This window comes from Sturnus vulgaris, chromosome 14, assembly GCF_052056855.1.
Source record: "Sturnus vulgaris isolate bStuVul1 chromosome 14, bStuVul1.hap1, whole genome shotgun sequence".
NCBI lineage: Eukaryota > Metazoa > Chordata > Aves > Passeriformes > Sturnidae > Sturnus > Sturnus vulgaris.
Window position 1 is genome coordinate 10,292,055 of NC_142256.1, and position 23,490 is coordinate 10,315,544.

Here is a 23,490-nt window from a genome sequence, read left to right on the forward strand (position 1 = left end):
TGGGACCCCAGCCCTGCCTGGGGAGTGATCCTGGCCCAGCTCCACGTGGATTTGGGAGCAGGAGGACGTGGCCATGTCCAAAGGGACCTGCAGGATTTCCCTGGAGCTTGGATTCCTTCCACAGGGAAAACACACCTGGAGCTGCAGGGCACAGGTGTGGGCAAAACCTGGAATGCAATGTGAATCTCAGGTCATTATTGCCTCAGTAAAAGCAGCAAAAGCAGTGTGAAACTTGAAATTAAAAGTTTTATTTCATGTCTATCAGGTAAGGCATTTCTGGGAGTAACCAGAGGAAAAAATACAAGGATTTTATGCCAAAGTAGGAAAAAATAATTTCATTCTACCCATCCTCTATTCATTTTTACTCCGAGGTTGCCAAAGCTCTGTTGTTGTTTGTCTCTAAAAAGGAGTTTTCCCTCAGAGGATTTCTGAAATTTAAAAAGCCCCCAACCCCTCTTTTATGTTTTGTTTCCTGCAGGTGATTCTTGTCCAGGTAAACCCAGGTGAAACATTTACAATTACAACTGAAGATGGACACATTCAGTGCATTCAAGGTAAAGGCAAGCTCAAGTCCTGAATCCAAATATTTTGGTTCTAGGGTTATTCCACTGTTTTTTTCTGTGATGTCAGAGGGGTTTCCTGCACTGAAATAAATCAGATTTTTCAATTTGTCTCCAAGCACAAATGAGGCAGCACTGGGGAGCTGCCAGGATTCTCTACATCCTGTAGATTTTCATTCCCAAAAGATGGGTTTGAGTGTCTTGCCAGGATTTTAACACATGATTTCTATGGCATTTAATCCATAATAATTTGAAGAACTTTTACTGAGCACTGGGACCTCCCTGTGCTGTGAGGTGAGGGAATCAATGCTCCACTCTGTGCCTGCAAATTCCTTTTTACCTTCTGGGTAAGTGACAGAAAATCCAAGTCAGGGCAAAATATCTCCTGTAAGTCAAGTTGAATTTATCAGTATTTCCATTTTTGGAGTATTTGTCACCATTTTTACATGAGATTATATAAAAAGTGTCCATTCTACTTTCATCAAATCCCCTACAGGAATACTTCTGTCCTGGGGTGACTTAAGCTTAACATAAAAAATAATTTATTTAAAATTCCTTTTTAAGTTCCTGCATCAACTTTACCCCAATACCTGCATTTGCCTTCATTACTGCAGGCTTTTAGCTGTCACAAATTAAGAGCTAAAATTATTTGTACAGATTTTTCTGCAACTAAAATGACATTGTTGGCCAGAGCGTGGGATACAATTCCTGATGTTTCAGTCTCCAGGGTGAGCTCCCACCTTTGGAAAAAAAGTGTTTCCAGGTGGGAGAAGCCTTGGTTGTTAAAAAGTGGCCCCTTGTCCTCTCCAGGTCCAGCACATGTCCCTATGATGTCACCAAACGGTTCCATGCCGCCCATTTTTGTGCCTCCCGGTTACGTATCTCAGGTACGTTTATTTCTCCTTCTCTTGCACTGTGGTTTTTTGGAGGGAAATTTTAATAATATTTTTATTATTTTTTATGATTTTAACTGTGAAAAAAGCTATTTTTTTTTCCACTGGACTTACCAACTTTCACTTTATGGTGGGCTCTGTCCCCTCTGTTAGTGAGCAATGCCTGATCCGGTTTCCAGGATTTTTTTAATCCTGCTCTCAGCAGTTAAAGATACTTTTAGTAACAAGGACAGCTCTGAATTGACTGACTGAGCTCCATGAACAGGATCCACATGTTTGTTTTTCATCAGTCCTGTTGGCAGGGTGAAGCTGGGTCATGTGAACAGTTCCAACTGGCTGCAGGTTTTCCATTTTAATATAAAAATTTATCCGAATTTTCAGTGCCCCTTTCTTTACCGGCTCTGATCTCCTGAAATTCCAGCAAAGCAGCACTGCTGGAGCAGAGTGTGGTGGTGATGATGCAAACACTGATTCCAGTGATGTGTTTGGGAAATGAGCAGGGCTCTGGGCTCTCCCAGCTTTACTTTTCCACTCCCATGGATTTTCCACTCCTGGGTGTTGTTACCAGAGATACTCCCAGTTCCCAGTTTGATTTATTTCTAAATTAATGTGTTCTAAAAGGAAATAATTAAAACCAAATGTGAAAACAGAACTCGTGTTGTAGTAATGTTGAAAATCAGGAGTGTTCTGAGGAGGTTTAGAACCTGTGACTGTGAGTTCTTGGGTTTTCCAGGCAGTTTCTTTTTGCATTCAGCTGCATTTTGGGCTTCTGCTGTTCTTCAGCTCTGCAGACCTCGAGGAAAGATTTCCCCAGAAATTTCTGATCCCTGTGAAATGGATCCCTCAGTGCAAACAGTGGGCAAAGCCCTGGCAGCACTGAGCTGCTCAGCCTGAAAACCACATTTCTTTGTTGTGTTTGCTGTCACCTGAAACCAGCAGGGTTGGGTTGTGTTCCCTTGGTTGTTGTGACAGGGATTGACAAGTTGGAAAGCAGCTTTAAATCAGAGTTTGAGTTACCTGGGCTGTTCTTGTCAGATGAGGTGATAACTTTGTGTTCCCAGTGTCTGGAGGAGCCCAGGGCTGCTTCTCTTGGATTCTGCCAAAGTGAAGTGAAATAATTGAGCAGTGAACAGCTTGTGGATTCCCATCCATGGAAGTTTTCAGGACAGGCTGGATGGGGGTTGGAGCAACCTGTTCTGTGGGTGAGGGTTAGGGTTAGGGTTAGGGCAGGGGTAGGATGAAATGAGATGAAGTTTAAGGTCTTTTCCTACCAAAACCATCCTGGGATTCTGTGATTGTTCAGCACTTTGGTGTGACTGACTGCCTCAAATGCTTTATCCCAGATTTGCACTGGAATCCAGTCTGGTGTGCAAACCCCTGCCTGTCAGGTGCTGGGTGTGACCCAGAGAAAGGGAATTCCTTGTTAAATGTACAATATTTGATGGGATTTCCTCTGGACTCACAGTTGGTTTCTCTCGACAGGTGGTGGAAGAAAATGGAGTTCGGAGAGTGGTGGTGGTGCCCCACTCGGGGGAATTCCATCCTTCCATGCATCCTCCTCCTCCTCCTCCTCCTCCTCCCCACGTGCCCCATTACATGCACCACCCCCATGCCCTGCTCCCACCCCCTCCCCACCCCGTGTTCCCCACGGTGCCCGGCACAGGAGAGCTCCCACCTCAGTTCATGCACCAGCACCCGCCACCACACGTGTTCCAGGAGCAAGGTGAGAAGCCAGGGATGTCCCAGTCCCACACCCTCCAGGGTCAGCATTGCCACTTTATTAGTGGCTATTTTTGTTTTCTTTTGTTTTTACTTAGAGTTAAGATTAAAGCTCCAAAGATGGATTTTCACGTTTGGACTTGGTTGTTTGTTAAATCTTATTTATAGTACAGAGAGAGTTCTTCAGTATTTCTAGTTAGCAAGTTAAAAGTGAGAAAATGGAGGTGGATCTAGCTAGTAACAAGGCTAACTATTCAATTAAAAGCAAGTATCTATATTGTTTATACTTTTGACCTAATAGCTAAATACTTGTGATGGGATTTTCTATCTAATTAAGAATTATTACTTGAAATTATGAAGAAGAAGGAACAAGAAGGAAGAGACAACACTTAAGAATATCTTGTCCTATACTTATATTTTAAAAACTCCACATTTCAAACCCTTTACCATGTGATCTTACACACTTCTATTCAACTACACACCAGCGATTTTAACTTTGTCACTCAAATTTGGAAGCCTTCTCCAAGGCCTCAAGTCAAAAGCAGTGCTTTTGTCAGAAAGCACAGAAAGTTCCAAACTTCCAGGCTTCAGGATTCCAGCATTCCAGGGATCCTGTTAAACCCCCCCGTGGATCAGGTACTCACCAGTGGTTGTGTATCCTCTGAATTTTTTGTTTGAATCTTGGGTTTTCAAGGAATTCTACACATTTGTACCTGAGAAATGCTGGTGGGTTTTTTTTTCTATGCATCCCTGCTTTTGCAGCTGTAAATCCCACAGTAGTGACTCCTAAAACTCCTTTCCCTAAAACTCTGGCCACTGAATTTTGTCACAGCCTTGGGGTGAAGTTTATTGAAAATGAACTTAATTTGATACATGAATGTATTTTTTTTTTCAGTCCAAATATGACTGCAAAGTGAACAAAAATAACCCAAAAAATGTAATTGTCCATAGTGGAGGGTGAAGGGCAGACCCACTCTAAAAACTGAATGAAGCAATAAATCAGTGAAGGACTAGGGGTTGTGTTGAATTAAACCAAGCTCTAATCCTTATTTTATATAATCAAGACTTAAACCAGAAATTAGACTAAGTAAGACCATTCATTGTCTCTCAAGCTTAAATTGGTAATTATGTATTTTGACTCTAGGGTAAAACAGCATTCAGGCTGTGTTGGAAAAATTCAGTTTGGGTCCTAAATTTGATGAATTTTTTGTGAATGTGTCTGTGGCAGGGAAGAAAGGCAAGATCTGGAGCAGCTGACAGGAGAAAGGCCCAAAAAATTCAGTTTAAAAAGATTCCAAACTCCAAAATCCCTTCACTTCCAGACTGACAAAACACAGAGTAGTTGCAGGGGCTCGTTTTCAGTGTAGATTCAGATGTCAAATGAATAATTCAGAATAATGAAATCATTTCTCCTTTCTTTGCAGAACCTCGTTCCCATGGAAGGACAAACTTCATCCAGAGGGACGAGAGGAGTCTCAAAATGCAGGAACACCTCAAGAAGAGACTAAAGGACAGACAAGCCAGTGGTCACACCAACAATAAACTGAACAGCCCTCCCTCCTCACCACATAAAGTCCTTAATTCTTCCAATGCCACAATTCCCAATGGCAATGGGAAGGGCCAGCAAGGGGCAGTTGGAGCACTAAAGCAGAAGCAGATAGGAAAAACAAAGGGCAGTCCAGAGGCAGAGATGGGAGGTAGGTGGCATGGACAGGGGAAGTCTCGATTATTTTCTCATTTTCTATAAATTCATTGCAAAACAGGTTCTGAAAAAGCCGAATTTATAAATTGGTGTGGTTGTTCTGGATTAGAGCAAGTCTGAAATCCATTGTGGTTAGATTTGGGGTTTTTTTTCTCTAGGAATCATTGGAATATCAAGTTTTTTCATTTGATATTTATCAAATAAGGTCTTCAAGAAGATTTAATCTTAAACCTTTTTACTTCCCTGCCATTTCTGACCCAGGACTGATCAATATTCCCAGTGAGGGTGACCCAGAACTTCTCGTGCCACTTTGTGGTACTTTTTGGTTAACCAGGAATCACTTCAACCTTCAAGAAATAGGAAAATTTGAGCAGTTGTAGAGACTGCTGTTTAATTAGTTGTAATTTCAGCTTTTTAGTACCTTGTGCAGTGTCATTGTCTTTGCTTTGCTTTGTGACAGTGTCAGGCTTCTTCCAAACTGGGAATGTTTTGCCATAGAAATTCCAGGAAAACACATAAGGCAGAGATAAGATCTTATTGTCATTTTTTTTAACACCTCTCATTTTTGGAGGACTGTTTTTGTGTTGTCAAAGAAAACCTATTTCTGCTCCATTAGGAAAAGATCCCCTTTGTGCAGGATGTACTAAAAGGGTTTTTGTGCCACTGTTGGTTTTGGATAGTTGGTGTTCCTGCCCCTCACACAGCCAAAACAAACAGGGGAAATGAACTTTGCACAATAAGAACCATTGTTCAAGTCCTAATGAGGCCAACTCCATCTCGTGGTGGCCTTTTGGTAACAGCCTGGGTTGCTCTCAGGCTTTGGGATAATCTGGTTTGTGTTTAAATTGCAGAATCTGACACAGAATCCAGGAAATGTGATATTCACTTGAGCATTGGCAAGCCAGTCGTAAGTATTAGCCTTAAAATCCCATTATTTTATGGGCCTGTGCTTCCTATAAAATAACTTGTGTTTTATCAATCCCTTTTTCTTTGTTCTTAATGGTTTAATATTTTTAATAGAGAAGATAAGTACAGTTTAGTTGGCAGAGTTTATAGCTGGGAAAGGGCAACCATGCTGGAAATTCACTATTTCTCAGTTTGCCAGCCTGTAATCCCAGAATATTCCACTGTTGCAGTTTTCCAGTGTATGTGAGGGCTTTACCTTGCAAACCAGGGGCCTGCTTAACTCTTGGAAGTTTGTCCACTCTTGGAACCATCCTTTGCTCAGCAGAGAGGATTTAGGAGTGTTGAGGATAAAATTTACACGAATAGATCCTCTTTTGATGTTATACTGAGAAACTGGAGCAAATATTTGAATATTTAGAGACTTATTTAGGAGGATGGAATCTGGTGAGGGTAATTAAAATGTCTCTGTTTGATCTTGAGCTAGTTTAACGAGCTCTTCTCTGCATTATCCACACAGCAAACAGGGGTTGTGTTCCTTTGCACCAGCTTTTGAGGGGTTTTTTTGGTCCTTTAGTACTTTTTCCCTGCTGCTTCTGACATCTGTACTCAGAGCTGCCACAGGGCTGTGTTGCCTTGGGCAGAGAGAATTTGGAGTGTGGGAATTAAACAGCAAAAAATGAATCAGACAAGAAATTTTGAGTTTTACAAACAGAGAGTGTGCTGTCCTTAGGATCAGTGGTTGAATATTGTGTGAGGGAGCTGTCAGAAAATGAGATGTCTGTGCCTAAATCTGATCTGGGGTCCTGCCCAACACTCCCCAGCTGAACATTTGCTCCAAGTGAGTGATGGAAAAGCTGATGCAGGAATTTTCTCTTCCTGCCCCAATGTGGTGTTGGTTTGATGTTGGAAGGGAAAACCTTTAGAAATGAAAAGAGGAAATCATTGCAATCCAAAGAATGCCTCTAGATTCCCACTCCAAAGGGAAAGAATTCCTCCAGTGAGGAGCTTCCTAGGCCAATTAGCGACGCCATGTTATTGACTAATTAACCTTTTCTTGCAGAAAGCAAACTTACTTGCATTATTTATGCTTTTAATAGGTTTCTGATATACAAGCAAGATCAGCCGTTCTGTCCTGGAATCTCCCAGTTAGTTCACAGAATGGAGAGAGCCATAGTCATAGTCCAGCAGCATTTACATTTGAAGTAGCAATATCCAACAGTGGTAAAAATGGAAAATTTAAATCTGTCTATGTGTAAGTTTAGTTTCTTCCTTTAAGCACAATGTTTAAACCATTAACCAATCGGCAATCTCTCTATCAGGAGCTGTTTGTTGACTTGCAGACCTTCCTACTTCACATGAAATAAATTTTAAGTAATGTCACTAAAGAGTTATACATGGACAGTGGGAAACTTAAATGTGCACTACGTGGTTTTGCTTTTCAATGAGCTTTGAGCCCTGAGGTTTAAGGAAGAGCTGTAACTCTGCTTTCTGTTTGTTTTTGCCTTTTCACAGTGGGGAAGAATTAACAATTACACTTCCTGATCTTAGACCAGCCACTGATTATCATGCCAGGTATGCTGCTGGGAAGGAAATAATGCTTTGGGGGATATGGGAATTCCAGGATTATTGTGGCTTCATGGAAAAGGGGTGATACAAACAGTTAAAGAGTACTCTGAAAAAACACCATGCTGTGGACACTGGGTTTGCTATCTAATTTATTCCCATTTATCTTCTAACTTCATTAAAATACCACCTCATTTTCTTCCCTACCATCTTCTCTGTCTCCTCATATTTCTCAATTACAAACTTTAAATTATTCTCTGCTGGTATTTTTTTAGAACAATGCTCTGTAGATTGTTGTGGGCTGAAGTCAGTGGTAAATGAAATAATTTAGCCTTGAAATTGGATCTGAAAGTCTGCCTTGTCATCTTGATTTCCAGAGATGCTTGTCTGACCTTTAGCAATGCAAGCAGGGAAGTGGGAATGGGCTGGAATGGGAAGTGGGATGGGATGATCAGGAGTAAATGATCCTGACTGGAGGGGTTGGGCTGGCCAGGGAGAGAGCAGCTGGTGAGACAAACCAGGGGAATATTGGGAAGAGCCACACTCAGTGCTGGGGCATGGAGCAGATCCTTGGGGCAAATTCCTGCTCTGAAGCTGTGGAAGAGTTCAGAGTGTGGGAAGTGCTGGGCACAGCTCCACCTTCACAGTGGGTTGTGTTTTCCACAGAAAGAGGCAGGACTGCTGAAAGCATGAAACAATTCTTGTGAAAATTGGGATTTTATGATTTAGCCTCTTTAGTGCCCATACTCCTGCACAAGTGTTGGCTCTATTTTAAGGTGTTTTTAGCAAAAGGCTCATTTCCAATCAGGTATCCTGTAACCATTTGGGAGCACCTGCCATAGATTTCATCCCCTATCCCACAGGTATTTCAGCACTAGAATATCTCCACTGTGACAGAGAGTAATGGCAGAGTAAATGAAGTGTGAGAGGTGGGGGTTTGGGGTCAGCAGGTGAACCTTTGTGACCCCCACCCTGCAGCCACTGCTTGGGATTAAATCCCTGAAGCTGCCATTGAATTTCCAGTGCAACAACCACATCATTAATTACCCTTTGTTTAGAGTTTCAGCAACCAGCAGTTCCATCAAAGAAACCATTTCAGAACTGGTGAGCTTCACTACAGAGAGCTGTGAGCCAGACTGTCCAGCTGCCCCAAAACTGATTAACAGAACCAAAAATAGCCTGAGCTTGCAGTGGAAGGTAAGAGCCAAAGCTGGGGCTGAGTGAAGGGGAGCAGAGCACTCTGCTGGATTCCTGTGTAGTTCTTTTAATTAGCTTGGTCAAGAATTCAGTTTGTGCTGTAGGTGTTGCCTTTTAAGTTGCTCAGTGAAGATTGATAACGAAATAATGATTTCTTCACTCTTTTTTTCAATGTTTGCTGAGTTTCTTGCCTGCAGCTTTAGTGTGACAGAGTTGATAGCAGAGCTCTTCTCTTTTGAACTGGCAGAGAGGAAAGAAATTGATTTTTATTTGTTTATTTATGTCTTTGCTTGAGGTCCTGGATGATAAATAGATATGGCTTAATGTTCTTTTAGTTATTCTCACCCTTTCAGACTAAATTTCTTTAGATGATTTTATAGATTCTCATTTTTAATCTGACTTTTGTATATAACCACTATTTGTGAAGCCTTTTGGTAGCTGTGTTTGCTTGGTTTTTGATGTTTTTCTTATGACCACTTTGAAAAATGGTTCCACCTAGAAATGACTTTAGTGAAATTATTTGTACAATCTGTGCTTAGAAAATGAAGAAGTCCCCATTTCATGTGTTAGATGTTGCTTTGTGTGACCCCTTGGATTGTACAGGCAGGTAGTGAGCACACAGTGCAAGGCACAAGGAAAAGAGCTCTAAGAATATAATTTGATTCATTTATAAAATAAAACCATTTATAAATTCATATTCTAAATATCAGAACTAAAAGAAGTAGCACAGCAGTGGGAGTTTATAATATTCAATGTGTAAAAATATTTATAAAACGCTTTTACAACCACTTGATTTTAACTCATTTTTTCATTGTTTCTTTATTTTCAGTCCTCAAATGACAATGGTTCCAAAATAACTAATTTTCTTTTAGAATGGGATGAGGTAAGAACTTTTCTAGTACAAAAAAAAAATCATAATGACATCTGTAGAGCAATTACACTTAAAAATACCCTTTGCTTAGGTACAGCAGCTATTTTAGTGCAACTGTCCTGACAATTTTGAAGGGACAAATGATCAGTGGGAGAGGGCAGTGTAAAACTGCCTCATTTGCCATCCAGAGCATCAATAATTCCTGTGCTCTCTTGATATGCATGAGCATTTGGCATCTTTGGGTTGTGTCACTCAGCTCTTGAGCACCTTGCTGACATGGAATGCAAAGGGATAAAAAACTTCCAGGATGTGTTTTGTTTTCAGCTCAGTGGTTTATCACCATTTTGTCAAATCCACAGTACCAAAAGTAATCAGTTATCTCAGTCCTAATGTGGTTTATTATCTGCTCAGGATGACCATGATATATTAAATTTTGCATCGTTGAGGCTCAGTAATTTGTTTTTTAATTACTGTTAAATGAGTGAAATGACATTTCTCATGGAAAGCGTCCCAGCCCATGTAACGAGATGAGCTTTAAGGTCTCTCCCAACCCAAACCAGTCTGAGATTGTGAGATTTAGGAAGATGTGGAGTGAGGAGGGTGACCTTGGCAGGGATCAGAGAGTGACTCTGGCTCTCCCTGTTTTCCAGGGGAAGAATGGTCCCTTCAAGGAATGTTACTACGGGCACCTGAAGCAGTACAAGCTCACCAGACTCACTCCTTCCACAAGATACTCCCTGAGACTGGCTGCTAAAAACGACATTGGAATGAGGTAACCAGGAGCCCAGGGATACCAAATGATGGATTTATTTCCCCCTGGAATCCATCAGCTGCTGCTCACCTTTGTTGAAAATCTCCTCCCCAGTGGGTTCAGTGAGACGGTGACGTTCGGCACGGCCGGGGTGGTGCCACCCGCCCCGGCACCGCCCACGCTGCTGGAAGCAGGAGTGACCTGGATGGCCCTGGGATGGAGCCCTCCTGCAGGAGGGGCCTTGGATGACTCCCTCACCTACAGCCTGGACATGGAGGAAGAAGGTTCTGTAAGTGCTGGGCTTTGTGTGCAAAATTCCTTCATAGTGCTGAAATAAAAATGAACTTTTTTTTTACCTTGCGATAAATGGTCTGCAAGTATTGCATGGAGTTCATGGCAGAGGGGGAAAGAATTGCATGGAGTTCATGGCAGAGGGAGAAAGAATTGCATGGAGTTCATGCCACAAAGCATTGCATGGAATTCATGGCACAGAGATAAACTACTGCATGGAATTCATGGTAGAGATAAAATATTCTGTGGCATTCATGGCAGAGATAAAGTATTGTGTGCAATTCATGGCACAGAAGTGAAGTTTAAGATTTAAAAGATGTGATTTACCTGCTCTGGGTTTTGTTTTACCTTAAAAACCAGTGACTGTTCATCTTGATTTCCCTCCAGGGCTATGGATTCCAGCCCCAGTACAATGGAGATGAGCTCTCATGCACTTTAAGAAACCTGAGGAGGAGTACATCCTATAAGTTCAGGGTTTGTACCATAGTTTGTTCCTAATTTCATGTGCTTTCCTGGGCTTTGGCATTTTCCAGCAAATTTTTCAACTTTGCATGGAGACAGCAGGAATTCAGCTGTTGTCCCAACAATTATCTATTGTTAGAGGAGGTTTGGTGAAGGAATAATACAAACCAGATTTTTTGTACCAGCTAATTTTGGTATAAATGGTTGTCTTTATTTTGACTGGGTTTTTAATAGATTTTTTTTAATCATCAGCATGTTTATCCTCATTTCTTATCAACATCTCTTACTGTCTTTACATAAACCATTTATTCTCTATTCTCTTCCCTCCTCCAACAGCTCTTTGCCTACAACAGTGAAGGAAAAAGCAGCCCCAGTGAGGTGGTGGAACACAGCACCAAACCTGACAGACCTGGAGCTCCCAGCAAACCCATTGTAAAGGGCAAGATCCATCCCCACAGTGTGAGAGTCACCTGGGGTAGGTGCCTTGGGGTGTTCCAGTGCTGCTGGGGTGTGGAGAGCCTCTCTCTGATTAAATGAAGAGAACTCAGGCTGATTATTTATCTGCAGGTGTTGTTACTGCAGGAGAAATACTCAACCTTACCCAAAAATGGATAATTTTGAGGCTGTGGTACCACAGTGGTATTGCTCATTCATTTTTTGAGAAGCAGTGACTGCTGTGATAATACCCTCTGGATTTACTGTGGTGTTCAAATAATTCTTATGTTGACTTAAAAAATAAGAGCTGATACCTGAAATTGGGAGTGTTTTCCCAGTTACTCTTCCTGGCATAATCATGATTAATAATAGGAGGAAAATTGCTCTGAAAAATGTATTGTGATTAATTAAGTACACTGGTTTCTCTTGCTGGTTGACTTTTCTGTTTGAATGAATATTAATATGCTCAGTGGAAAAGCTGATAACAAAATAATGCCTTGACATGAAATCTTCTGTAACTGAAGATGTTGATTTCTTTCAGAACCCCCCAAGGATAATGGAGGATCAGACATTTCTAAATACTTTTTGGAAATCTCTGAGGCTTCAGCTGGTAAGGAATCACCTTTGGGTACTAATACACTACTCAGTCTCCATCCCTGGAGATATTTAATTCACATTTAGATGTGGGACGTGGTTTAGACTTGAATTTTGGAAATGTTTTCCAATTAAATGATGCTTTACTCCAGCAGTCACTTCTGATTTCACACGTGTGTTGTGTTGTACACGTTCTCTGTACAATTAATCATTTCAAATTGATTCTCTGGCTTAATAATTGTGTGAGAGAGTTTTCAGGTGGGATTTTAGAAAGGTTGGAAAGGGTAAAGTGTTTTTCCTTCCCCCAGGAGGGAGGTGGGAGCCCATTTACAGCGGAGCCCAGCGGGAACACGTGTGTGACCACCTCAGACCTGGCACCTCCTACAGACTCCGGGTGTCCTGTGCCAGTCAAGGTGGGGACAGCCAGGTGAGCAGCAGGAGGGGAAAGGTGCTTCTGGAAACCATTTCTATTCATGTTGTAGCCAAATGCTTTATGTCTGTGCTCTGCAATGACCCGTGTCCCTGGCAGGCCTCTGATGTCACGACTGTCACGACAGCAGCTGTTCCCCCTGGGCCCTGTCCTGCCCCAGCCCTGGTGGGCAAAGCCAAGCCCAAGGAAATCACTTTGCAATGGGGTAAGCACCAGAATTGGAGTAAAACACTGCTCTGATTTCAGTCATCCTAGTAAAAAATCTATAGAACTCTCCATGGGAAAAAAAGAAAAAAAAAAATCTAGAGATGGTGTCCATGGCCTTGGGGCTTTTGGGCTTGGGATGGGATTTTTGTTTTGTTTTGTGGGATTCTTTTTAAGAAGACCAAAGCTTCTGTCCACCTCTGGTAGGGTGGTAACAATGAGACTTAAGCAGACATTAATATTTTCCAGTGAGAAAGCTTTCTGTCTGCCCATGACTGACACGTGCTTAGCAATTTAAAAATCAACTCCTGTTTTCTTGCTGTTATCTCAGTAAAGGAGATAAGCAAAAATTAATGGAGATACACTCTTTTGTGAAGAAAGCAGGGAAAATACATAAAAAAACCCAGATGAAGGCAATCTTAAACTAATTATCAGTACCTGGGGGTGGAAAGCAAGCTTCATTAAATATTTCAGCTTAGATACATGACAAGAGCATGCCCTAACTTAGGGAATTTAGAAATTAATAGGAAAATCCAATCTGTTTTTTGTTTGCCAGGCCCCCCAGCTGTGGATGGAGGCTCTGAGATCACAGAGTATGTCCTGGAGATGGCCAGCTCAGAGCAGGACGAGCACAGGGTGCTTTATCAGGGCCCAGCAGCTGAGTTTGGAGTGACCAATCTGCTCCCAGGGAGGACCTACAGCTTCTGGCTGCGGGCAGGGAACAAAGTGGGGGTGAGCACTGCACTCACATCTCACTGCTCCCACACAAGGGACACCAGGGATGGTGCTGAGGGGGGTTTGTAGCCTGTGCTGTGTGAACCTCTTCATGTTTGTGCCTTTGGAAGTGTTGAGTTTACCCGGCTCAGTCTCTGCAGGTGTGGGAGCAGCTTTGTGTGGGAGGGGTTTGTGCCAGCCATGCCAGGCTGGGAGAAGTGTGGGATAAACGCTGGTGGCATAAAAGTCTTTGTAAAGCAGTCCCCAGCTGTGGGAGGGATGAGTTACAAAACCCTGGCAGTGGGAGGAGCTCAGATATCCTGTGGGAACAGGGCCAGCTTCAAATACCTGCAAGGAATCTGAAACTGAGCCCTGAACTCTGCTGTTTACTTCCTTGTCAAGTTAAAAATAGTTTGTTTGCTTCACTTGCACATCAGTTCTTGCCCTGGTGCTGTTGCTGTGTTCATGCAGTGTTGTTTTCCTGCAGTTTGGCCCCCACTCTGAGAAGGCAGAGTTTTGCACTGCTCCAGGACCCCCTGAGCAGTGCTGCAAACCCCTGATAACCTGCAAAAGTGCAACTTGTGCTGTGGTTTCGTGGGAGGTAGGTGTTGATGGCTTCCAGTAGCACCCAAATTAGTGTTTGGCTTTTAGAATTGTAGTGACATATTCCTGATACACAGAAATGAGAGAAATATTGTGTGTAGAGGTGGAATATTTTAAGCCAATTTCTTCATGGATGTCTGTGTTGGCTTTGTAAACTTTGGGAGTTATTAATTGCAGTCCTAACTGACAAATTGTGTGGCATTTAATCCTCATGGTGTAGTAATTAATATATAATGAAATAATTCTTTTAAGTGGTAAGAGATTGTGGGTCAGTCAAAATTCTGGTGTGAATTCTGGTGGTGGCCACGTGTCACCTTTTAACTTCAAATCCCGTGGAACAGACCTAAGGTTTCAGCCCCAGTGAAAGGTTTGATTTGATTATTTTGGAGGTGTTTTCCAGCCTTTTCTGTGACTCTCACCCAGTGTCTCAGTGTAACAGAGCTCCCCCCTGGGTGCTGGGGGTGTGTAAGTGCCAAGAGCTGAGCAGAATTTCTCCCTCACCCCACAGAGCCCGGCGTGCAATGGAGCAGAAATCACCGAGTACAGGCTGGACTGGGGCCAGGTGGAGGGGTCCATGCACATCATCTACACTGGCCCCTGCCTGAGCTATGAGGTCAAGGGGCTCACACCTGCAACCACCTATTACTGCAGAGTCCAGGTAGGAAAAGCCTTTTGGTGCCACTGGGCACTTGCAGTTTGGGGACAAACCCCAGCTAGAGAGGAGTAAAGTCATGTGCTGTCACCTGCTCATGAAATAGAGAAGGTAATTGGGAAAAACACTTCCCTTGTCCCCCAGTCCCTCCTCATTCCCTAACCTGGAAGAGTTTAGATCCAGTGTGCTATGAAATACCAGCTGCTTTGCCCTGTTGACAAATTATTCAGGAGATTTCCCACTCTCTTCCGTGTTGCTTTGGAAGGCTGTGAGAGCTGTGAGAGCCAGGTTGGAAAGCAGGGATCTGGTAACTCCTGTGTGGTGTCTTTCAGGCTGTGAACGTGGCTGGGGTGGGGCTGTTTGGGGACACGGGAGTGGTGACCACGCCCCCATCAGTGCCCGCAGCCGTGGCCGTGCTGCACTTACTTGAAGAGGATCAGATGGAGATTCCCCCTCCTTTCTCCACGTGCCTTGCAATCCAGTGGGAAGAGCCCTGCTGCCACGGGGCAGAGATCACAGGGTACAACATCGAGTATGGGGAGAAGCAGCTGGTCACTGTGGGGAGAAACACAACCCATGTCCTTGAGAATCTGCTGCCTGACACCCTGTACAGGTAAGAATTACTCTGAAATCACATTCATAGGATTTCAAAGTCCTTTGAGGGTAGTGCTTTAAATTTATAGAGCAATTTTTCATGCAGCTTACAGACTATTTGCTTAATTCACCCTGCAACTCCAAAAGCTCCTTAAATTTTCATATGCAGACTTCAACCATGACATTGGCAGGAGTGAGATTGTGGTTGGTGTTAAGGTTCACATTCTGTCTCAAAGCCAAGACTTTAAGGTTTCTGGGTTTAGAATTTTTCACTGGGATGCTCAGGCTTGTGGCCACAAGAAGATGGATGGACAGGTAAGAGCAGAGCAGGGGTTCTGTGACCTCAGCCTTGGTTAAAGCTGAGTTCAGATTTCATTTCTAACTGCATCTTAATTGCTTTACTGTTTGGAATTACACTCTGTACACCTTTTAAGTCTTGCTTTGTTATTTTTCCTGATCATGTGGCTGCTCTCTCCCATTCCCAGGATCAGGGTACAGGCCATCAACAGCTTTGGAGTTGGTCCTTTCAGTCATTCCATGAAAGCCAAAACCAAACCACTACCTCCTGACCCTCCCCACCTGGAATGTGTGGTCTTCAGCTACCAGAGCCTTAAACTGAAATGGGGAGAAGGGCCCAGCAGAGCTTTAATTCCCAACCCTACTCAGTTCAACCTGCAGATGGAGGACAGGTTTGGCAGGTGAGACCATTAAGGATTTTGTGGTTTTACTACTTCATGTCAAGTTTTTAAAGGGTTTTATGTTATTCTTCCTTCTGTTTGCACCACTGAGTCATTTGGGCATCCCAGAGTTTGCCCTCTTGCAATTTTGCATCCCATCTTTCAACAATAAATGCTGTCAACAAGTTGCATTTCTGCTGCTTGTGAGCAGTAAATACTATTTAAAGAAAAAATACCTTGCCGCCATCCTGTGCTGGCAGTGTAATTTTTGGACATTCTAAAACAAAGTCAGGCCTGCATGTAAGAAATAGGGGTTGGCCAGCTGTCCTTTAACTGAAAATTTCAATTTGCTTTGGATATTCAGGGGTTGTTCTCTTGATTCAGAGGAGTTGGGCTCTGCAGCCTCAGTGGGAAAAAACCTTGGAACACTCAGACTGCAGCATCAGTGCTTTGTCCTTAACTCAAATCCGAGCGTTTCAGGTCTGACACTGCCCTACACATTGGTGATTTCTGGCTAACTGTGTGTGTGCTCTGTGTCCCCCAGGTTTGTGACAGTCTATAATGGTCCCTGTCACACCTACAAGGTGCAGAGGCTCAGTGAATCCACCACGTACCATTTCCGCATCCAGGCGTACAACGACGCTGGGGAAGGAGCCTTCTCAGAGGTCTGTGCTTTCACCACCACCAAATCTCCACCTGCACCTCTCAAAGGTGAGCTGGCACTGCCCTGCTGTTGGAACCCTGGGAACTTGAGAGTTTTGGGCTTTCTGTGCTGACAGGCAGGAAAATATTGCTTTTGGCCTGAGGCTGTGGAGAAGGCTTCCAAAACTGAGTGATAGAACTGGGATCACTGGTGTGTAGTTTGAATAGAAGTGTGTAATATCACGTGGTGGAAAACTTAAATTTATGATTTTAGAATATAATAATATATAGAAAGCAAGATGGAGGTTTTAGGGCTGAGGTTTCTTTCTTCTTCACCTTCTCCTTCATGGGTCCAGGTGGTACTTTTGTAATTGGATAGAAAATTCTGCATTGCAGGTCATGGATGATTGGTTATTGGGTTAAAAATAAAAATAATTTAGGTGTCTATTCTTAATTGGACAATTGGTCCTTAAAAGGCCTCGTAGAGAGTGAGATATATCACCATTTTTATTTTGTTAGCTAGAAGTGCTGTAGAGCCCACTGTAATATAGATAAAAATTAATAAACATCTGAGTCTGAACACAAAATATCATCTCTCGAGCTTTTAATCTTGACTCTGGCAGAGAGAAAAAGAAGATAAAACCTGATACCCTGGCAACTGCTGCAAGCCACTGGTGGGCAGGACTGGATCCTACAACCTGACCCTCAGCCAGGCTTTACAGGAACAGAGACTTGCTCTGAGGGGCTTTGTCTGGGTGTGAAAAGAGCTCTTTTGTTGTCAGCTTTTCCACCCCTGAACTGAGCATTCCCACCTTTGCTCAGCTGGAAAGGCGTTTTTAGGGTTATCCATCAAAGTTACAGCAGTGTGCAGGCAAATGAGGGCACAGTTAATTCCTCTGATCTTCACTTTTTGACATGGACATTAAAGGTCATTATTAAAGTCACTGTGAAGGTCAGAGAGCTCAGTGCCTGCAGCAAAATTCATTGAACCATGGTTAGAACATCATTTCAGCTCTGCACGTGGACAGAAATGCTGCTTCTCTCTACAAACACCATGGGCTCACCCTGGCAGCTCTAAAAGACCAAGTGTAACCTACACATAACAGTGATAATTTTTAAGCTCGTGTCATCAAATAGAATAAAGAAACAAACAAATCTTAATTGCTTTAAGTTATTGGAATGAGTTGAATGTCTAAGCATGACAGCTGTACATTTGTAAAGACCATTGTTCTTTTTCTAAAATACCAACAAATCACTTTATTTTCCAGCACCCAAAGCAATTCAGCTGGAAGAAAACGCCTTTGAAATCACATGGGAGCCTCTACAGCCGATGAAAGGAGATTCCATTGTTTACATCCTTCAGCTTGCTGCTGGCAGAGAGTTTGATCAGGTACCTTTTATGCAGCATCAGGAACTTGAGGGGTTTTGACTGGGAAAAATTATTACAAGAAAAAGATGTGCATGTTTCTTGTGGAAGGTGTCCCTGCCCATGACAGAGGGTGGAATGAGATGGGCTCTAAGGTCCCTTCTGACCCACACCATGCTGAGATTCCATGATTTGAAGGTTAAAATTCTGTTGGGAGAGGTGACAAGATTTCAGAAAACGTGAAGTGGGTGAGCACTGGTTTATCCTGTTCTCCCAACAATTCCTTTGGCTCTTGATTCTTAAACCTGATGGTCTGTGCTACCACTGCCTCTGTTAATCCACTTTGGTGGAGGAGCTTTAAGGAAGAAAATACAGGATGATTTTTTTCTCCTTTCTGAGCCTCCCAGCTCAGGTGAACCCTCACTGTGGGGTGTGGCAGGAAACTTAAGTGAATCATGAATTATCCAGAGACTAAAGCTGCAATTTTATGAAGCTGGGGAGAGGAGAGCCACTCCAGGCTGTGCCCAGCACCACCCACACCCCTGGAGCAGGACAGGCAGTTCCAGGTGCTGGTAGTGAGTGAGGTGCTGTAGGAGAATAGTTTGTAAGGATAGTGCAGAAGGGAGTGTTTCCCAGTGAATTACAAATGTACTGATTACTGAGAAATGGAGACAGCCTTGCCTGCCCAATGAGGACGGGGGTTATAAAAGAGTGGGTCAGCTAGTCCAGAGTAAAATGCAGTTGGAGCTGGACACTCTGCTGCAGTTTGGGATGGAGCCTGCTGCAGTTTGGGATGGAGCCTTGCTGCAGTTTGGGATGGAATTCTGCTGCAGTTTGGGATGGAGTCTTGCTGCAGTTTGGGCTGGAGCCTGCTGCAGTTTGGGATGGAGTCTTGCTGCAGTTTGGGATAGAGTGTGCAGGTTGTGCTGTGAGGAGGAAGGGACATGCGGTCGTGCAAGGGACAGATAAGGTAAGAAGATGCTGTGTGTTTTGTCAGGGTTAGGTGGCTGGGTAAGGGACAGCTTTGGCTTAGGAAACTTGCAGAGAGGAGAGAAGGAGTCAGTGCTGTGTGGCGCTGCCTGTGAGGAAAGGAGTCAGAGTTGCCTGAGAGAAGTTCATTAAAAGAAGGCACGAAAGGTTTTTAATAAAATCTGGTGCGGGTGCCGGTTGTGTCCCTCCATAATTACCACGAGGCGCTCCTGTCTCCTGCAGGTGTACAAGGGCCCCGAGCCGTGGTTCCGGCTGCCGGCGGCGCAGGTGAGCTGCGAGTACCGGGCGCGCGTCTGCGCCGGCCGCCAGTGCCACGACCTGCCGGGCTGCCCGGAGCTCTACGGCCCCTACAGCCCCAGCACCGTGTTCTGCTGCCAGCGCCGGGAGCCGGGCCCGGCCGCAGCCGCGGGCGGCACCGAGCTGGCTCAGAGCGGGAAGCGGCTGCGCGAGGAGCGCGCCATCGCCATCGCGCTGCTCTGCGGCTTCGCCGTGGTCGCCATCCTCTTCGCCGTGGTCATTCAGTACTTTGTCATCAAGTAAGGCAGAGCTGGCCCTGCTCAGCTGTCTGTACAGAGCTCTCTGGGGTATTTATGGGTAGTTCAATGAAATCCTAGCTGGGAACCCCTCGCTCCGTGCGTTCCCGCTCCTGCTGCTGGCGAGGCTGGCTCGGCAGATCCTTTCCAAATGCTGGACACAGATTTCCTGTAGAAAGGGTGATCCTGGGGTCTCTGCAATCAGGGTGAGCTGCCTTACGGTGCACACTGGGGGGGGTGTGCACGCTCCTCCTCTCTCCCCATCCCAGCCAGTTGGAGAGGGAAGGCATTGCTAGAACGGTCCTTTCCCAGCACCACCAGAGCAGCGGGAGGCGGTGGCTGTTCCGTCAGGTCTCGCTGTAGTTTGATATCCATGAAATCCAGCAGCACGAGTGCTTGAGCTTAGAGCAGAACTGCAGAGCCTACTAGAGCATACCACATTTACTAGACTGTAGAAGGAAAGCAGAATATTGACTTAGTGATATTACTACTTTACAGTTATTTTAATACTTGGGATTCAGTAATAATCATTTCAAGTGTTGGAGTAGAGGGTGCCAGGGTTTTTTAGGGTTTTAATCCAAACCAATGCCAGCAGGACGTGGCGCTCGGCCGGGATGCCCAGGAAAGGCTCTGCCCGGAATGTTCCTGCTGTCCTGAGCAGCTTTGGCCCAATCCACATTTCACTCTCAGTGCCTGAGAGAAAAGTAATTCCCTGTGCAGCGTGCTCAGAACAGCACAGGAGTTGTCTTTAAGGAGAAAGAGTGCATTTATGATAAATGTTACACTATTTGGCTCAAACTGAGCAAATGTTTTTGTACTATTATTAACCTAAAAAATAAAAAAGTTCAGCCTGCTTTGGGTGCCCTTCTAACTTAACCCCAACGAGCAAATTGTACGTGAGAGAACTCTTTTTAGATAACGTTTATACAATGTTTTAAACTTGCTATCCCAGTGGTAGCAGCTTCACATTCCATGGTTTTCCTGTTGGGAATGTTCAGCCTGCTATGAACTTGTCTGAAACTCGTCCTGGTTGGCTGGGGGATATTTTTGTGGACACTGTGCACTACATTTGACTGTTGTGTTCCATTTGCTTGTGAATCCCTGAGGAGGAGCCTGGCAGCTCCAGGCTCTGTTAGATCAAAGCTTTTGAAAGCTGGAACTCACAAAAATCCAGTGTTTCAGGATGGGTCTTGCCAACAGCATTTGGAACACGCCACAGAATGGTAGATTTAAGGTATTTTGCAAAGTCTGTGGCTCCACTTTAGCCATCAGAGCGATGCACTTGTGGGTGGGAGGGTGGATGTGACAGAGCTACAGGCGATGTGTTTCCAGTAATTAATTAATCACTTTTAAGGGTCTTTCTCCTACAGCAGTTGAGGAATAACGTTGTGTTAGAGTTTGAGGCATTGTGTTGTATTTCAGATGTGGAAAACCTAAATTATGACCTAGTATCACTTAATCCTCTTCACAGTAGATTGATGGTGCAATCTGAAATTAATCTTTTCAAAACGTACTCTTCATTTTTGTACTCTATTTATTTTGATTAAAAGTCCTGGAAAGAAAAAAAATGTATGTTTGAATGTATTGTTCTACTTGTAGCAGAACTTTAAGTTAATCATTTATTATATCATAGAAATCTCTCCCTCCAGTGTCAGAGTTTTATACAGATATTAGTCTCTAGTTTGCAGAAGAGTTTACAATCTGTCTTTATTTTCCTCATAGTCTCCCTTTAGCAGATAAACTGCCTGCAGCAAATCTCTGTTGCCAAAGGGTTCTTTCTTAACTCCTTAGAACCAACTTGTAGAAGTTTATTTGGCAATAATAGTCCTGAAGTTAGGATTGCAGAGTAAGTACTAACAAGTCACCGCTGCTAAAAAATGAAATCCAATCCTTTTGTAATTGCCACAAAAAGCTCATATTTCCAGAAAATATCCAGGATTTATACTGCAATATGGATTTTCCATCAGCTGTTGTCCATTCCAGAAGGATGTACCCTCGTGGCATTAATGTATTTTAGGTATCTTCAGTTTTCTTGTATTGTCATTTTTGAGGTATCTCAAACGTATGTTAAAGCTGCCATGCATTGTATTACTAAATTGTAACTATCAAATAGATAATATATTTAATACAGCCAATAAATAATACAAATGTATTCAAATTTGACTCGGAGCTCCTGTGGTTTTGTGGGATTTATTCTCACTTGTGTCAAGTGTAATTTAAGGGAAGGGAACATGCTCAGTGTCATTAAGAGCTGAATTCACTTGGGACCCTTGGAATATCACTTCCATTTCTCCTCATGCTGCAGGAAGGACCTGCAGCTCCCAGGTGAGGTAGAACAGTTCTTTGATACTGGAAATTGAATCTTTGGGGCTGATGACCAATTTTCCATCATTTTGTGTTGACTTAAGGCCTTTCCCCCTTGAGCTCTTGTCCAGCATTTGCTGCTGAGTGTGGAATTTCTCCTGACAGTGCCTTAATGATGTGATGAAGGTAAGATGGGCAAGGCTTTATTTGACCATCATTCCCAAAGAGACAGCTGGACACAGCCTGGACAAACTTTCCACTTCAGGGATGAGGCACTGGAAAATGCTGGGGTGGAGGAGGCCTGGGGAGTTGGGAATCCCAAGGGAAGGCTTTGGGAAGCTGGAAGCACAGGGAAGGGAGCAGGCACACCCAGCAGCAGGATGTCCCCTGCCACAGTCCTCAGAATTCCTCCAGAACCTGGGAATGGGGCTCTAGCAGAAGTGAGAGAGGTATCAGCTACAAAACAAACTTCCCCCTCCTTGGAGCTCAGCTCTCTGCAGCTCTTCTGCTCCCAAGGGCTGCTCAAAAGTCAATTTTGTGGAGCCAAATAGTGTGGGATTTGTGCTGGAAAGGTCAGAGCTGAGCACAGGCACTACATTGTCCAGCAAATCCCAGCTCTGACGTTAGGGAGATTCCGGCTGCCCTTTCCAAGAGGCAGAAGCTCTGGCTGGGGTTGTTCTTGCAGATTTGGACACCTCCCAGCAAGAAAAGCTGTCCTTGTGCCAGGGCTCTGCATGGCTGCACCCTGCACACCTCAACAAATCCGCCTGGGAAGAACTTCCCAGTGAAATTCCATAGAATCATTGAATGGGTTGGGTTGGGAGGGACCTTAAAGCTCATCTTATTCCACTCCCTGCTAGACAGGGACACCTGCCCCTATCCCAGCTTGCTCCAAGCCCCATCCATCCTGGCCTTGAACACTTGCAGGGATTTAAGATTTATGGGATTTAAATCCTGCACCCTGAGCAGAGCCACGTGCCCAGGCTGTGCTCCTGATTTCTCCAACAGATGATTCCCAGCTGGCCGGCAGCTGCCTGGGATGAAGGACGGAGGAGTCGGCGCCGGGCCAGGACACACCATGACCCCATTTCCTGTTTTCTGAGACTCAAAACAACCCCAGTGTCTGAGCAGAGGGGAAGGGAGGCTGCTCTTCCATTGGGCCAGCGTGTGGTGCCCGTGGAATGTGTCCTCCTGCATTTATCCTGGAGAAAAGAAGGCTCAGGGGGAACTTCTGGTTCTGCACAACTCCCTGATAGGAGGGGACAGCTGGGGGGGATTGGGCTCTGCTTCCATGGAACAGGAACAGGAGGAGAGGAAACAGCCTCAAGCTGTGCCAGGGGAGGGTTAGATTGGACATCAGCGGGAGTTTCTTCATGGAGAAGGTTGTTAAACATCAGAATTGCCCGGGGAGGTGCTGGAGCCCCCATCCCTGGAGGTGGCACTCAGTGCTCTGGGCTGGGGACAAGGTGGGGATCCAGCTTGGACTCCTTGGCTTTGGAGGGCTTTTCCAACCTCAGTGATCCTGTGACTCCCAGCACAGCTGTGCCCCACAGGACTGTCCATGGGGAGAAGCATCCATGGCCAGGAAGGCGTTTGTGGCCCTGGGGGCAGGTGGCTGCCCTGTGGGAACTGGCTCTCCCTCTCTTCTGCTGCTTTCCTCACAGAAATCCTACAAGTAACTCCTGGTTGTGCTTCCCAGCGTGCAAAATCACCTGTGGGCAGGTGGAGAAGGTGGCACAGAGGGGACAGAAGAGTCAGAGGGCGGCACAGAGGGTTTAGGGATAAATGCCAAGCCCCACGAAGTGCAAACCATCATTTTCTTTCCTGCCTCAGGAAT

General features: G+C 44.4%; 1 protein-coding gene across 1 annotated transcript in view; it reads left to right on the plus strand.

Annotated features, from left to right (window-relative positions):
* Nucleotides 1-21,512, plus strand: part of LOC106860249 (fibronectin type-III domain-containing protein 3a-like) — a 39,928-nt gene extending 18,416 nt beyond the window's left edge. Inside the window, exons 4-27 of the mRNA XM_014888015.2 lie at nt 479-554; nt 1,371-1,447; nt 2,936-3,176; nt 4,597-4,869; nt 5,726-5,781; nt 6,878-7,032; nt 7,293-7,352; nt 8,402-8,540; nt 9,370-9,423; nt 10,062-10,183; nt 10,277-10,451; nt 10,841-10,927; nt 11,252-11,390; nt 11,892-11,960; nt 12,253-12,371; nt 12,474-12,579; nt 13,135-13,310; nt 13,780-13,893; nt 14,404-14,553; nt 14,880-15,160; nt 15,627-15,839; nt 16,363-16,529; nt 17,729-17,850; nt 19,039-21,512. Coding sequence (XP_014743501.2) covers nt 479-554; nt 1,371-1,447; nt 2,936-3,176; nt 4,597-4,869; nt 5,726-5,781; nt 6,878-7,032; nt 7,293-7,352; nt 8,402-8,540; nt 9,370-9,423; nt 10,062-10,183; nt 10,277-10,451; nt 10,841-10,927; nt 11,252-11,390; nt 11,892-11,960; nt 12,253-12,371; nt 12,474-12,579; nt 13,135-13,310; nt 13,780-13,893; nt 14,404-14,553; nt 14,880-15,160; nt 15,627-15,839; nt 16,363-16,529; nt 17,729-17,850; nt 19,039-19,356 — 3,489 coding nt within the window. The 3' untranslated portion in view covers nt 19,357-21,512. The remainder of the gene's footprint in view (nt 1-478; nt 555-1,370; nt 1,448-2,935; nt 3,177-4,596; nt 4,870-5,725; nt 5,782-6,877; nt 7,033-7,292; nt 7,353-8,401; nt 8,541-9,369; nt 9,424-10,061; nt 10,184-10,276; nt 10,452-10,840; nt 10,928-11,251; nt 11,391-11,891; nt 11,961-12,252; nt 12,372-12,473; nt 12,580-13,134; nt 13,311-13,779; nt 13,894-14,403; nt 14,554-14,879; nt 15,161-15,626; nt 15,840-16,362; nt 16,530-17,728; nt 17,851-19,038) is intronic.
* Nucleotides 21,513-23,490: the final 1,978 nt, after the last annotated feature.